We start from the raw sequence: 16,400 nt of genomic DNA, 5'->3' as shown, positions 1-16,400 counted from the left end.
AGCGTCGTGTAAAGATTTAAATACACCTGATTCTTGCACACTTCTTGCATGTAATCGTCGAGCACCAGTAAGCACCTGTTGTCAGATTCCAAAGCATAAGACCTCAGTTCCTCCTCTGTTGGAAGCGTATCTTGAAAGCGAATGTTGTGGACACTTTTTTCTAAATATCCGTACACTTCCGACTGGTACACGGTGTAGCAGTAAACTATGAGCTTGGGCACGGGGTCGAACATGCTTTCAGCCTGTTTCAACAATTTGGCAACCCATTGCGTCTTTCCACTCGAAGATCCACCAACCACCGAGATGCTGGTTGGCGTTTTAAAAGGCAAAAGACACTTGGTCTCCTCCATCACACGTTGCTTACCCTGTCGGCTTTGTCTTGAAGAATGACTGTGACCAACAACAAGGAGTGAATTTATACCGTAAGAAGATATTGTATAATAATGCAACACGCTATTTACCCATTAATGTCAAAAAACATTAATTTTTATTTCGTTGACAAAAGTGAAAATTTGTTATCTAAAAATAAAAAGCTGTTCCCAAAAATGAAAAATTGTACATCACGAAGTTGAATTGATCATTATCAATTATTAAAAGCTGCAGACAGAAAAATAAAATGTGTCGTCAAGAAACAATACTTGTTTTCCGAATTCACAAATTTGTTTTCATTATTCAAAATTTGTAATAACATAAACACACACACGAAAGAGTTTTACTACATTTGTTTTGGTTCTTGTATGTGTGTTGTTTCAATAATTATGCTAAACGCCATTAGCGGTCTCTCTCTCTTTCGTTTTTCCTTGCCCTCTCTTGACAGTTATCTCCCTTAGACCGTGACAGCGAAAGCGAACGTGAAGAGGCATTTCGACTATTTGAAAGATAAGAGATGGGTCAGTGCTTTAGTAGGAGTAGGCAACACACGCAGAGAAAAGAGGAGAGGTTAAGGAGATGTGAGGAGAGACTCGATATCCTTTCTCAAGACATAAGAACTCTGTTCAAGCAAATGGAGTGTCCGAGACACTGCTCATACGAATTTCGCATGGAGAGAGTCGAAAGTGACATTCGACGGTTCAAGGCGCGTCCACCTCCCTTGCCTCTGAGGAGAATAGTCGTAGCGGATGCAAACATTGGCACCAACGATGTTAAATTGTCTCCTACCCCCACCACACCAACATTGTTGGCCCCTCATCCATCACCGATACCATCGACAGACAATGAGGAGTACATTCTCATGAAGTAAAAATTTCATTTTATCGAAATTTAATTTCATTTTCACCGAATTATTAAAGTTTGTTTTTTCTTTAAAGCTTATTTTTCATTTGGGGGAGACAAAATTTGAAAAATTGTCATCCAAAAATAAAAATCTGATACCAAAAAATGAAAAATGGAATCATAAATAAACATGTGTTCGCCTCAGTTGAATTGATCATTACACATTTTTTAAAAATTGTAGACAGAGATGAAAACTTGTTGTCAAAGAGTAAAACTTGTTTCACAAATTCACAAACATGTTTTCTTTATACAAAATTTGTAAAAACAAAAACACAAACACACAAAGGAGTTTTCTACATTTTTTAAAATTATTACTTGTGTTTTCTATTTTTCTAGTACATGTTGTTTAAATCAAAGTTTTATAAAATTACAAAGAACAATACTAAAGCAAAAGTAGGCTAAAGACTACAATAGCAAATAGGGTATGAGTAAATACAGTTAATATGCGTAGCAGAGGCACCCGTGGTGGGTGCTGGGTAACGCCAAGAGCTCGCTCAATGTTGCTCAATACACCACTTTGGCCCTGACTTCGCCTAAACGGGTGGTCGAATGGGCCCGGTTCGACCAATCGGCTGGTCATGCCAAGCCCTGTGCATGGGGTATTATTATATTTATCAATGCACATATACCATTTGGAATTGTTGTAAATTTGGACTTGGCTTTATAATCTACATTTTTGAATTTGAAATATGTTGTTCTGTATTTTGCCTAGAGTCCTATGCCAGAAGGCGGTGGCTCATGGGCCAATCTGGTACAATTATTAATCTTTTAATTCTTCTGCTGGAGTATATCATCCGGGTACCCTTGGTGCTGCAAGCTGGAGGCCCGCTTGCTTTAGCATTGTCCTTGTGATACTCCGTGGTGGGTGGGGACTCGGATGATGAACCATATTACACTAACCATGGCCTACGAAATACCACTTAAAAAAACAAAACGTCCACTTGATATTGACCCTTTTGATACTGACCTGAGACCATCTGCATCGATTGAATATTGGCCACGTTTCATTGTGATTGAGACACCTGACAAGACACCGTTAAAACTGAACCCCTTTGCTGTGTCCAAGGGTATTCAGGGTATTGCAGGGGAGGTGAAAAACATTAGACGCTTGCGTTCGGGTGCCCTGCTAGTTGAATGTGGGAAAAAACAACAAGCAACGAACCTGATGAACATGAAATCTTTCGTGGGCATTCCGCTCTCGGTCTCTGCTCACAAGACCTTGAATACAAGTAAAGGTATTGTGAGAGATCGTGATCGATTGTTGGATGATATGTCGGAACTTGACATAGGATCTGAAATGAAGGATCAAGGTGTGCTCTATGTCAAGCGCTTTTCAACGCGGAGACACAATGAAACCATCAAAACGAATACGTACCTGTTTACGTTTTCATCTCCAAATGCACCCAAATCAGTGAAGGCAGGCTACTGTAACATTCCAGTTGATACGTACATTCCCAACCCGCTCAGGTGTTTTAAATGCCGGAAATATGGACACGGTGTAAATACTTGCACATTGTCTGTTGTGTGTGCTCACTGTGGTGAGAAGACACACACAACAGAAGATTGTGACAGTGATTATAAAAAATGCACCAATTGCTCAGGCAACCATTCTTCATTTTCTAAACCGTGTCCTATTTGGAAAGAGCAAATGGAGATCAATAAAATAAAGTTTACCCAAAATATCTCTTTTTCGGAGGCCAAAAAACTGGTAAAGAGATCTGAACTTTCAGAAAGTTATGCTACAATAACAAAAACATCATCGGGATCTAGTTCTAAAACAACATCAACCACAGGATGCCAAACTACTTTGACTTGCGTAAATGGCGATTCTCCACAGCTTTTGTACCCTGCTGTATCATCACAGACCGAAGAATCACTTCCCAGTACTTCAAAGTCTTCTTCTGATAACAAATCATCATCTCAGTCACACTCAAAGTCTCAGTCGACAGCTGATAGTCAGCAAGCTAGAAAAGGTAAACCGAAGTCAAAGCCTGATGCTCCAAAACAACAAAGTGGCAGAGCTTGTAAAGGGCGACAGAACAAAATTCAATTGTTCAATAAATACGGGTCTCTTGAGGACATGGACGTTTCTGAAAACGCCCATTCTAGGGCACATAGCTTGTCGCCCTCCAAAAGAGTGCGGGGTAGATCCCCAATAAATCCCCTCAAAAGATAGTTTATTCCACTAATATTGTACAGTGGAACTGTAGAGGACTGAGGACTAATTTACATGAATTACAGCTATTAGTCCAGGATTTTACACCTTCAGCGATATGTCTCCAAGAGACATATTTAAAACAAACAGATACATTTGACCTTCCTCATTTTAATGCATATCATTGTTTTTCACCTCCGGGTGATAGAGCCTCCTGGTGGGTCATCCGTTCTAGTCAGACAAAACGTTATTCAAAGCCCTGTTTCACTAAATAATAATATGCATGTAATAATTACTTTACATGTAGCGTTTACACTATGCTCGCTCTATATTTCGCCGTCTTCAACGTTTGCTAAAACTGATCTGCAAGCTCTCTATGACCAACTCCCAAAACCCTGTATTATAATGGGAGATTTAAATGGGCACAACCCACTCTGGGGTAGTGTAAACAAAAACACTAAAGGGAAATTGTTGGAGGACTTTTGTTCTGACAATGATTTATGTATTTATAATGATGGTTCCAACACATATTTACATCCTGGTACAGGGACTTATTCTGCTCTCGACTTGTCATTGACAAATTCTGAACTACTTAATGAATTCGAATGGTCAGTCCACGATGACCTATGTGGAAGTGACCATTTTCCTACTATATTAAAAGCTATAACTCCATCTGATGTTCCTCCATCATCAAGACGAAATTTTAAAAAGGCTAACTGGGCTTTATATGACACACTGTGTGCTGAAAAACTTACACCTGAAAGTTTTATTGACGTTTCCGATGCTATTAAATGCTTTTCTCATCAACTGAATTCCATAGCTGATGAGTGTATACCAAAGTCCTCTGTAGTTCCACACATAAGGAAACCATGGTTCAACGATGAGTGCAAACAAGCTAGGAAGGCAAGGAAAAGAGCAGAACATTATTTCCGTCGCCATCCTATGGTGCATAATTTAAATAAATTTAAGATTTTAAATGCTAAAGCACGGCGTACTTTTAAACAGAACAAACGCCAATCTTGGCAAAATTATGTATCCAAAATTAATTTTCGGACACCTATGTCCAAGGTATGGAACATGGTCCAAAAAATTAAAGGTAAAGGTACTAAATCTACTGTCCATCATCTTAAACATGGAGATCAGTTACTTACGGATAAATCAGATATTGCAAATAAACTGGGCGAAACCCTCGCTAAACACTCTTCCTCCTCTAATTATTTACCTAAATTCCAGCAGTATCAAAAACAACAAGAAAAGAAAACTATTAATTTCAATTCTGATGATGGGGAAGATTATAATGAAACGTTTTCTATTCATGAACTCCATACTGCACTTGATCAAGCTCATGATACTGCTACAGGAGCTGATAACATACATTATCAACTTCGGAAACATTTACCAGAATCCTGTCTGGAAACTCTCCTAAATATTTTTGATGGTTTTTGGACATCTGGTAACTTTCCTCCTTCATGGCGTGACGCAATAGTAGTACCAATACCTAAACCTGGACGTGATCATACGGATCCATCCAATTATCGTCCGATTTCATTAACTAGTTGTGTTTGCAAGACCATGGAACGCATGATAAATAATCGACTAGTTCGGTACTTGGGGCACCCGTGGCGAGCCACCTCCTCGTGGTGGGTGCTGGGTAACGCCAAGAGCTCGCCAACACCCCCGTAGTGGACCCGGGGGGATATTTGGTCCACCAACCCGTTTGCCGTGGGTTGCGTCCCGTGTCGGTGGAGGACGGGATCCTGGTGGTTGAGGACACTGGGGCTTTTAACTGCGTTCCATTGCCCAACACACCACTTTGGCCCTTACTTCACCTAGACGGGTGGTAGAATCGGCCCGTTTCTATCAATCGGCTGGTCACGCCAAGCCCTGTGCTATAACTCTGTAGTGTTGCACAAAAATTTGAGAATTGTATGTTTATATTGGCGAATTTCGAAACAGAATTTGAAAACGTTACTGTTTATTATTGCCTAGAGTCGTATCCCAGAAGGCGGTGGCTCATGGGCCAATCTGGTGGAATCATTAATCTTTTAATTTTTCTGCTGGAGTATATCATCCGAGTATCCTTGGTGCTGCAAGCCGGAGAACCGCTTGTTTTTAGCATTGTCCTTGTGATACTCCGTGGTGGGTGGGGAGCTCGGATGATGAACTATTCAACCATAACCATGGCTTCTCAAATCCCCATTACAAAGAAAAAACGTCCACTTGACAATGATCCAGATGATAACGACCAAAGACTGTCCACTTCCATTGATTACTGGCCACGTTTTGTCGTGATTGAGACTCAAGATAACAGCAGACTGAAGTTGAACCCTTTTGCGATACAGAAAGGCATACAAGGAATTGCTGGTGACGTCAAAAATATCAGACGTTTGCGTTCAGGTGCGTTGCTCGTTGAATGCAACAGAAGACAACAAACTACTAACCTGATGTCTACCACCACATTCGTCGGCATTCCAGTATCAGTATCTCCACATAGGACACTTAACACAAGCAAAGGGATCATCAGGGATAGAGATGGATTATTTGCCGACATGTCTGAATTTGATATTGTTTCAGAAATGAAAGATCAAGGGGTCACGTACGTTAAGCGTTTTACAACACGTAAAAACCAGGAGACCATTCAGACTAATACCTACCTCTTTTCATTTTCCTCTCCAACAGCTCCCAGATCTGTAAAGGCAGGCTATTGTCACATCAATGTAGACACCTATATACCCAGTCCATTAAGATGTTTTAAATGCCAGAAGTTTGGCCATGGTGTTAGTACTTGCACATTGTCTGTTGTGTGTGCTCACTGTGGTGAGAAGACACACACAACAGAAGATTGTGACAGTGACTTTAAAAAATGCACCAACTGCTCAGGTGACCATTCTTCATTTTCTAAACAGTGTCCAATTTGGGAAGAACAAATGGAGATAAATAAAATCAAATTTACACAAAATATATCTTTCTCTGAGGCCAAAAAACTGGTAAAAAGATCTGATCTTCCAGAAAGTTATGCTACAATAGTAAAAACATCATCGGGTTCTAGTTCTAAAACAACATCAACCACAGGCTGCCAAACTACCTTGACTTGGGTCAATTGTGATTCTCCACAGCCTTTGTGCACTGCTATATCATCACAGACTGAGGAATCACTTCCTAGTACCTCAAAGTCGTCTTCTGATCACAAATCATCAGCATCTCAGTCACATTCAAAGTCTCAATCAACAGCTGATAGTCGACAAACGGTGAAAAGTAAACCGAAGCCTAAGCCTGATGCTTCAAAACAACAAAGTGGCAGAGCTCCCAAGGGGTCACAAAATAAAGTTCAATTGTTTAATAAATACGGGTCTCTTGAAGACATGGACGTTTCTGAAAACGTCCATTCTAGGGCACATAGCTTGTCACCCTCCAAAAGAGTGCGGGGTAGATCCCCCATAAATCCCCCCAAAAGATAGTTTATTCCAATAATATTGTACAGTGGAACTGCAGAGGATTGAGGACACATTTACATGAATTACAGCTATTAGTCCAAGATTTTACACCTTCAGTGATATGTCTCCAAGAAACATATTTAAAACAAACAGATATATTTGACCTTCGTCATTTTTAATGCATATCATTGTTTTTCGCCTCCGGGTGATAGAGCCACTGGCGGATCATCCATTCTTGTCAGACAAAATGTTATTCAAAGCCCTGTTTCGCTTGTTACTAATATGCAGGCTGTTGCAGTAAGAATTACTTTACATGTAGCGTTTACACTATGCTCTGTTTATATTTCGCCGTCTTCGGCGTTTGCCAAAACCGATCTTCAAGCTCTATATGATCAACTCCCGAAGCCCTGTATTATAATGGGAGATTTAAATGGGCACAACCCACTCTGGGGTAGTGTAAATACAAACACTAAAGGTAAATTGTTGGAGGACTTTTGTTCTGACAATGATTTATGTATTTATAATGATGGTTCCAACACATATTTACACCCTGGTACAGGGACTTATTCTGCTCTCGACTTGTCACTCACAAATTCAGAACTACTTAATGAATTCGAATGGTCAGTCCACGATGACCTATCAATCGTAACTACTCGCCTCTTTCCGTAACCTGCAAGAAGGCTCGTACCCCTATCGTACGCCATTACTGCCTAGAATCGTGGCAAACCAATCAAATCGCGCGTAGTAATATGTGAAAAAGTCTGAAATAGTTTCTTAGTTATTTTCGATTTTAATGTTTATTTCTGTGATCATATAATTTTTTGGGTAATGATATTTGTTAACGGGCTAAGAAACTTACTTACAGTGACTACTGTGTTATATTATAAAATATTTAGCGTGTGAACATGTCACTGCATATCGAAGCATGGAAATAGCGACGCCGCCAAACTTTGAAACTTCGCTTAAGTTTGCAAAGCACAATTTAAACATTAATTTTGAGCTGAAGGATCAGCAACTGTTAACACTGAGACATCTTTACGAGGGAAATGACTGTATAGCCGTTTTGCCAACTGGATATGGCAAAAGTGTTATATTTCAACTTTTACCGTGGCTGCTCCAAAAGGATATGTCAAATCCAGGGATGGTCATCGTTGTGTGTCCACTCAATTCCTTGATGCAGGACCAGGTTCTGTCATTGTGTGACCGTGGGATCAAAGCCTGTTTTCTTAATTCACAAGGTAGTCATTTTTTTCTCTTATTGAGATCGTAAATGGTAATTCAGACTGTCACCACCATCACATGATGGAGTGTCATAAACGTCATGTTGTCATAATATTAATAAGGGTGTTCCCACCCATACCGTATGAGTGTGTGTATGTATTTAGTGTTTGCTCACTACTTCTATATATACAAACAATATTATTAAGTAACTAAGCCCTTTCATTTGTCAGTACTGAATTGACGATGGTGTGTGTATTCACAGGTACTGCTGGAAAGACTTACAAGATGATCTCACGCCAGACTGATGTGGAGAAGCAAGAAGAAGAGGAGGAGAATGAAGAAGATGAAGACGAAGTAACTGAAAATGACATTCATGCGCCAACTTATGTCAACATTAAAGAACTGCGGCAGGGAGAATTCAACATCATCTATGCCCATCCGGAGACTCTTCTCAACAACAAGACAGTTGGAAGTCTACTCAGATCTCCACTTTTCCAAGAAAAAGTCTGCGCCGTTGTTATTGATGAAGTGCACATGATATCTGAATGGTGAGCATGAGCAGGATAACTTAAGGCATTTTTCAATGAGGAAGAACTTTTTCTTCAGCCTGGTTGAAATACAAACCATCAATACTGAGTTAGCAAGTAAAAAGTATTTGCCTCATGATTCTAAAGAACATACGAGGTGGGTGGGGTAGCCAAGTGGTTAAAGCATTTGCTCATCATTGTTGCTGTACATAGCATATTACACTCACTCTCTTACCCAATTTGCTATATGTGTCATTCCAAAAGGAATCATTTAGACATCATTTGTATGCTTTTTTGGGGGTCAATAACAACACTTCTGAATATTATTGAATTGTTAACAGAGATATACAGTATATCACATCCTTCAAACATAACCAAGATAATATTTATCCCTGACTGCTAATAAGCAGAAAGAATAAGTTTGAAGTAAAAACACTGTTACAATATATGAGCAACATTTCAATCTCTTAATGAGTTCCATGAAATTAATAAATTAATTAATAAATTGTGTATCCAAGAACAATGGTTCTTCAGACAAGCACGTGATACCACTATGCATTGTATACCATGGAAATGCCTTATAAATCCTGTTTCATTTCTACAGGGGTCCAAAATTTAGAAAAGCATTCAAGAAATTATCAGAGGTTATCTGCATTTTTGCTGATGCCGCTCATCTGGCACTGACTGCAACTGCTACCCCTCAAGCCGTTAAAGAACTTGCTGCAGACCTTCAGTTTGTTGACTTTAAGACGATCAGAATAAACCCTGATCGTGTCAACATCTTTCTAGAGGTATCATTTGTTTTGTTTTTTTCAAAAACATTTTCATTACACTAGATATCCTTATGGTAATGCCCAGATGTCAGACCAAACATAGAAACAATGTATGTAGTACATGCATTACTTTTGTAGGTCATTTCAGTAAAAGCATGTACATAATGTATGTTCTGGAGGAAATAGCAAACCATATGAGTTGATGCTAACTCCAGATGTATTGACAGGATATGACACAAGTAACCTGAATAATAGCAATGATGTATTATTACATGAGAGATCAATTAAAAAATTCAGTCTATTACAAATGAAAATTTGAGCAGTTGCTATATCTAAACCCACTTCTTTCAGATTCAAACTCGTCTGCCAAATATCAGGAAACACGAAAAATTAGACAACCTAATTCAACCACTTGCTGAAGACCTTAGTAATCGTCTGGCTGAATTCCCTCTGACAGTTGTTTACATCAACAATGATGAGGCACTGGGATACTGCTATCAGTATGTAGCAAGACATCTAAAGGAAAAGGCATACATTCCTACAGAATCACACATTCCAGAAAACCGAATTTTTGCCCAGTACCACAAGGCATACACAGATGAAATGAAAACCCATATTGTGTGTGAACTGAGGAAAGAAAACCCCAAAATTAGGTTGGTCCTTGCCACTGTTGCCTTAGGCATGGGTCTGAATGCACCTAGCATACGACGTGTAATCCATTTTCAACCCCCTACAACCCTTGAGAAATATCTCCAGGAAATAGGTCGAGCAGGACGAGATGGCAAAAAGTCTAGTGCCCTACTGTATTACAACAAGAATGACATTGCAAAGAATCGTGAGGACATGACAGAGGCAATGATCAAGTACTGTACAAACAGGACCACTTGCTTAAGGCTGCAGCTTGTTTCATATTTTGGTTTTGATTCAGTCATCTTTTCTGATAACCCAGCTGATTGTTGCATTAACTGCAGGACAGCTCAGAAAGGAATGTGAAATATGTGATCATAAAAATTGTTTGAGTCCGTGTGGACAAAGCAAGTATGCTCTCAGAAATGTAAGGCTGAGGATGTGCAGATTTTGTCGACAGGGGCTGCTGACTCTAACAATGATTCAGCTACCTGAGGGTCCCCAGTATTGTACTCAACTAAATCTGGAAGGGTATATTGTGATACGTCATCATCAGGAATCCCATGAAAACAATTATGTGCTGCATGAAGTGACTTGGAATCTTAAATAGGGGACTCAAAGGGCCATAGGACCCGGCATGAAGAACGATCACTGAATTTGCTCAAAGTTTATTACAGTTAGCATTGTCCCAACTCCTTATTTTCTGGTATAAGATTATCAAACTGGATATACACATAGACCATAGAACAAATCATGTAAGAAATAAGTGAATCAACAATCGTGAGACAAAATATATATTTCCATCATAATACCCTCTCAAACAATTATCAAAGAAAATTTAAAAACTATAGTTTTGCATGAAAGTAAATGCAAAAAGATTATTATGTTACATTTGACAATTGCACAATCTCAAATTCTATCAGGTCAGGTTATGTAATTACATTGTGCAAAAAGGCTAATTTTGTGCCACACACTTTCCTGGTTTTATAAAATAAATGGGGCTGGAATTACTTTCATGCAAATTACATGTCAACTTGGTAGCATCATCTTATATGATCATAATGTATGGTGCAGAATGTCTGAAGTCTAAGAAATAAAAATGTTACTTATTGTTAACTGGACTTAATGTGATCATTTCTCATACACACTTACATTGAAGCGAAAACATTGACATTTGTACTTTTGAAGATACAAATATTGTGACCTTAATCCTTACCAATGTCACATGCAAATACAGTACTGTCCTTTCCTTGTGTAACACCAAGAACAGTATGCACAATTAACATTTAAGGTTTTGACACACAGAAAAAGTCAGGTTTGTTTTCAGTGGTACACAGTCAACATGTATCAGAAAGTGGATTTACTGTCACAAAGTACAATTTTGAATCAGTTGCCCACAAAATAGAATGTTCTGACAACTGTATTAGTGTATAAGTTTCAATCCACGACTTACAGTCATTTTTTACTCCACTTCATGATCATCAGGCACAAACACAACTCCCCTTTTCAGACGGTCCACATTAGTCTGGATGCTGTTTCTCATCTGTTGCACATTGAAGGAAAACGGGGTCTGATCAATACCTTGGAACCCTTTTAGCTGCCTTCCAGGAGTAACTATCCATGGGTTACTTGTCTGCAGGACATCAGAAGATGATCTCTGTCTGTGACTTGTGTGATAGTCAGCAGATTTTGTCAAAGACACTACATTATCAGAAATGCTTTCAACAACTGGTGCAACTTTTCATATTTTGACAATGGACTTCTCTGTCTTGTTGGCACCAAGACCTTTTATCACCAGGACCTGATTTTCCTTTTGCATGTCTGCTGCCTTGTTATGGCCCTGTCTGCCAGTGGGATTTACAAATGATGCAGCACGTACTTTCATAGCCATGCAGGAGGACAGCATGATCTCAGTTTTGAGAATATAGTCAATACACTCGGACATGTACTTTGAAAGGCTTGAGTGTGAGTAGAAGAATGGTATCATGAACTTCAGAGTAATGTTGTTCAAGTACATGTTGCCTTCTGAGATACCATCTTGAAACACAAGTATGACAAAGTACCAGTTCATGAAGTTTACAACATAGTTGTGGAGATCATCTCCCATTGACACATCTTTGTTAATAAGAACTGGGGTTGTAAAACCTGGGAGAGGTACAGATACCCCATTCTCAACTTCAGTCGGAGTAGCAGTAAGCACAAAAATGTTTCCTGGAGCACCTACTCGGACTTGTATTTGGTTGTTAACCACTGGAAGAGTCAGCTTTGTCTTGGTCTGTTCCACTGTAACTGTCAAGTTGCACTTGTCTGCTTCAGATTTCTAGGGGTACAAACAAAACTGGGTTGAAATGCTACATTGAGAATATTATGTACACATGAATAAAAAGGCCACTTCTTTAAGGAACAAACAAATGTAACAACAATAAAATTTATCGGAAATGTTATCAGCAAATTTCTAGACCCTTCAAACAGATTCTATTGAAATTCCAGTAGTTCCAAATGAAAATCATAACAGCAGTTCATTTCATTCACTAAAATAGTTATACATATTGTATGGTAAGCACATAATAAAACAAACCAAACCTTTTTCTGGTCCACTGGTGGAATGAACATATTATCCAAAAGTTGGTCCATGATTCTGTGGAACACTTCCTCCTTTTTCTTGTTGTGCCACAAATTCACCTTTGGTGGGATGTCTGGATGTTTCAAGTCATCGCTCAACTCCTTGAGTTCAAACATGTGCTTCGTCAGTTGAAGAAAGTATGATGTGCCCACAACATCTACAAACTGTTCATGTGCCTGGAAAACATACAGTTTAGCATTCAGGTTCATGGCTAATATGTAGTGATAATTAAGCAAATTGATAACCACCATATTGTGGGTGTAGAATACTGTATTATCAGTCATAGTTTTCTCTTACAGCTGAAGCTTTTGTACCTACGGTCACTCTTTTGCCACTTTGCTAAATTCGACGGAAGTAATCAAAAAGAGACACAAGTACCTTAAACCGCACTTTCACTTTACCATCAACATTTGACCTTTGAATGACCAGTTTCAAATGTCCAAGCGTGCCCTTGTCAATTCCCTTGTCAAGCTTGAGAAACTTCCTGCATAATTTCTGCCAATAATTGCAAAGACATTTTCATATAGGTCATTATAACATATGTTGTATCTGCTATTACACTTTTTTGTAAGTACAGACTCTAATCCTTTTGTTTGGCATCCCATCCTTGATTCAAACCCCACACCCTCAGAGTCAGGCACCTAATTGCTATCACACAAATTCAGCCAACAAAAGTAGTAGAATATGTACTTTACAAAGAAAGAGTAATCTCGAATATATGATATATTTCATCAATTTCAATATGTGCATTCATACTAGTCATTGAAAAGTTATGAACTGATACATACCAGGCAATTACACTCATTTGGCATAGTCAACATTGCTTGAGAGGTTAATTTTGAAGTTAAGCTATTTGTCTATGTGTCAGCAGAAAAAATGTATTCAAGAACCTGATAGGTTCGGTTAAACTCACAAGTGTTTGGATGTTTCATTCCATGTCATTCCCTCTAACCCTCATATGCTTTGTCTACATAAGAATAAGGGCAACATATTTGTGATAGTATCATCTCTACCTCAAGAAAAGCTTGAAGAGTGTGGAACATTTCCACAATGACTGGTTCCAACTGATCAAATCTTGACTGCACAGTGTGTGTCCCTTCCCTCAAGGCTTTTGCTCCTTGGAGTCTTACTCTTGTCAGTTGGTCCCCACCCACCGGAACTTGTAATGTTTCAAGCTCAGAGCCTAAAATGAAGTATTAATTGATTAAATACATATGAATACATATGAAAGGAAAATCATGCAACAACTACAAACTGCTGTGTGTAAATTTATGAAAATGAATACAAAATGTAGGTAATATGTAATATATGAAATGACAATCATTTACATAATCTCAAAAATTTCATTGTTCTATATATGTATAGATGCCATGATTGAACAGAATCTTATAGGAAGAATGAAACATTTACCTCTTCCTGCTTTGGCATGCCAGTGGTTGATGTGCTTGACGTAGGCATCCATTATGTCAATACAGTCAGAGTATGATGCCTCATTTTTTAAAATGATTGGCAACAAGTGAATTGATGAAGCCTTTGACATCTCTACTTGTCTAGCATGTGGAACATGGGTTGGAATGAGACTTTTCATCCAGCTGAATGCATCTACATGCTCTACTAATTTCCTTGCCAGCAAGACCTTTACATATTCTTTAAACTTTCTGATTTCTTCACATGTAGGTAGGAAGTCATCTGCACCCACTGATTCCACCTCTTTCTGAGGAGCTTTGTTCGACAATTGCGAAACATCAATCCTGTCCGCAACAAAGTCAGAAGCAAAGAAATGGTAGTCCTTACTCTTGTTTGTCATTCGAACATCATTTGTAGTTACTCTCAAATCTTGATTGTCACCATTTAGCTTCCCATCCAAACCTGTACAAACAAATTACAAATCAGATTATACACACAATTCTTCTTCAAGCAAATTTGAACTTCTGATTCATGATGATAATTCTATGCTATAACGTATGACATTACAGATATTGATGGCAGTTTATACACAAATTGTGACCTGAGAATTTATACAATGTACACATTGTACTACACAGATTGTTTAAACAATCAAAACTTAATGAACAGCATGTTTGAAGCACTTATACCATAGTGTAAGACTACTGGGAAGGATTTACTGCAATGGGGCTTGATTGTACAAGTACCTCTACTGAAATTAAATATCAGCATCAAGATAACCTGAAGAAATTGTCTGTATGATGCTATCTTCACAGTGTGCTGCATAACTGTCCAACAGCTGATCCTTGGTCTTGTCCGACAGTGTGACGTGGATCTTGTTTAGAACTGAGAGAAGCTGAAATATTTGTGATAACATTTAGGAACTTACTTTGAACAATATACATTCCAAAGAGGTGAAGAGAACTGTATTAAAAAAGTAAGCACATTTATTTTAACGAGAATCACATTAAGCAGAATACAGCTATATACGTACACAAATATAAATAATAAAAATTTCACAATATTTCAATAAACATTTGATTACCATATATATGTCAATTAGGGTTTTAAAGAAATCACTTACTTTATATGTCTGGACACCATCTTCTCTTTAGTGGTCAAATATGCTTAAATTCAAACAAAGAACAGGAAACACATGAACGGGTAACAAATACTGTAAACATATGAAATCTATGGTGGTGTACACTATGTCGCTTAATAAAAGACCTAATAAACTTTGATGACTTCATCTCCAATTAACATAATCACGCTTAAGTAACGGCTAAAATGTACATGTAGCATATTTTGGTGAATTTACATGGTAATACATGTACATTGTAGAATTCCATACCAAAAATTAATTTTTTTGCCAGCAGAGATTTTGAGAGCGAGGGACATCAATGTTTTTTTTGTTTTCATGAAAAACAACCCCACCATAAACAAACATAATGTATTCTTTCATTTACAACTTTAAAATAGGAGATGAAACCAATTGGAAACAAAATATAAATTTCCAGAAATAAAAACAAATTTCAATTGAAGGAATGCTATGATTAATACATATGTATTAAAGCACGTATGTATATAAAATAAAATTAAGTAATAACATCCATTCGAGGTTACTTATTTCAAAAGAAAAAGAAAACAAGCTCTTCTAACATGCTTCAAAAGAGCTTGTAAATGTAACATAACTAAACATGTAATTTAAGTGAAGGTACCATATTATCTGCATGATATCTGATGGCTGTGGTCGTAAAAAGTCTTTGTACAGCAGACACTTTATTGTTGTTTGAGTGCAGTATCATACCATAGATGGTAGCTATGGTAGAAATCTTTGATGACAGCGTTATCTTGTCACCTAATGCAACATGCAGAATTGAAAACAGAAATGGGGACACCCTCTGCAGTTCACACACTGCCTCAGAAAAAATATCACAGTTAGATAAATACTGAGGGGACTTTGAATACAGAACACTCTTTCCTGCTGCACACATCTTTGTCAGAGCTTGACACATATCTTCAGTGTGTGAGACCCATCCACTTGTATCTGGTTTAGTCTCAATAAGTCTTTCTGCTGACAACTTGTTTGGTCTGTCAATTTGTTCAGAGGCACATCGTACAATAGGCTTTGCATACACATGTTCAAATTTCACAGGGTCTTCCTGTGGCTGTGTTGTTGCTGCATAGAGATGATCCTGCTTAGTCGTGTCAAAACGATATGACGAATCACCACTGTCGTCAACAGAGGATGTTGCAGCCTCCGAAAACAATCTTCTTCGGCGTACCTTTAGGGCTGATTTGTCTGACTGGGATGTGGTAGCA

At 38.3% G+C, this 16,400-nt stretch overlaps 1 protein-coding gene and 1 pseudogene across 1 annotated transcript; one reads left to right on the top strand and one right to left on the bottom strand.

Annotated features, from left to right (window-relative positions):
- Positions 1 to 7,786: 7,786 nt before the first annotated feature.
- LOC137259638 (recQ-like DNA helicase BLM) lies at positions 7,787 to 10,375 on the top strand. The gene is made up of 4 exons (XM_067797248.1): positions 7,787 to 8,099; positions 8,345 to 8,630; positions 9,214 to 9,400; positions 9,734 to 10,375. The coding sequence occupies exons 1-4, from the start codon at positions 7,787 to 7,789 to the stop codon at positions 10,373 to 10,375; spliced, it is 1,428 nt and encodes a 475-aa protein (XP_067653349.1).
- A 1,096-nt stretch (positions 10,376 to 11,471) lies between these two features.
- On the bottom strand, positions 11,472 to 14,955 carry LOC137259637 (uncharacterized; annotated as a pseudogene).
- Positions 14,956 to 16,400: the final 1,445 nt, after the last annotated feature.

This window comes from Haliotis asinina, chromosome 13 (genome assembly GCF_037392515.1).
Source record: "Haliotis asinina isolate JCU_RB_2024 chromosome 13, JCU_Hal_asi_v2, whole genome shotgun sequence".
Classification (NCBI taxonomy): Eukaryota; Metazoa; Mollusca; class Gastropoda; order Lepetellida; family Haliotidae; genus Haliotis; species Haliotis asinina.
This window is presented reverse-complemented; position numbering and strand designations above follow the sequence as displayed.

What these genes read in the sequence shown, in the direction of transcription:
- LOC137259638 (XM_067797248.1), top strand. Translation starts at nt 7,787, where the DNA reads ATGGAAATAGCGACGCCGCCAAACTTTGAAACTTCGCTTAAGTTTGCA. An exon ending in CTGTTTTCTTAATTCACAAG is followed by an intron (nt 8,100 to 8,344) that starts GTAGTCATTTTT and finishes GTGTATTCACAG; the next exon opens with GTACTGCTGGAAAGACTTAC. An exon ending in GTGCACATGATATCTGAATG is followed by an intron (nt 8,631 to 9,213) that starts GTGAGCATGAGC and finishes TCATTTCTACAG; the next exon opens with GGGTCCAAAATTTAGAAAAG.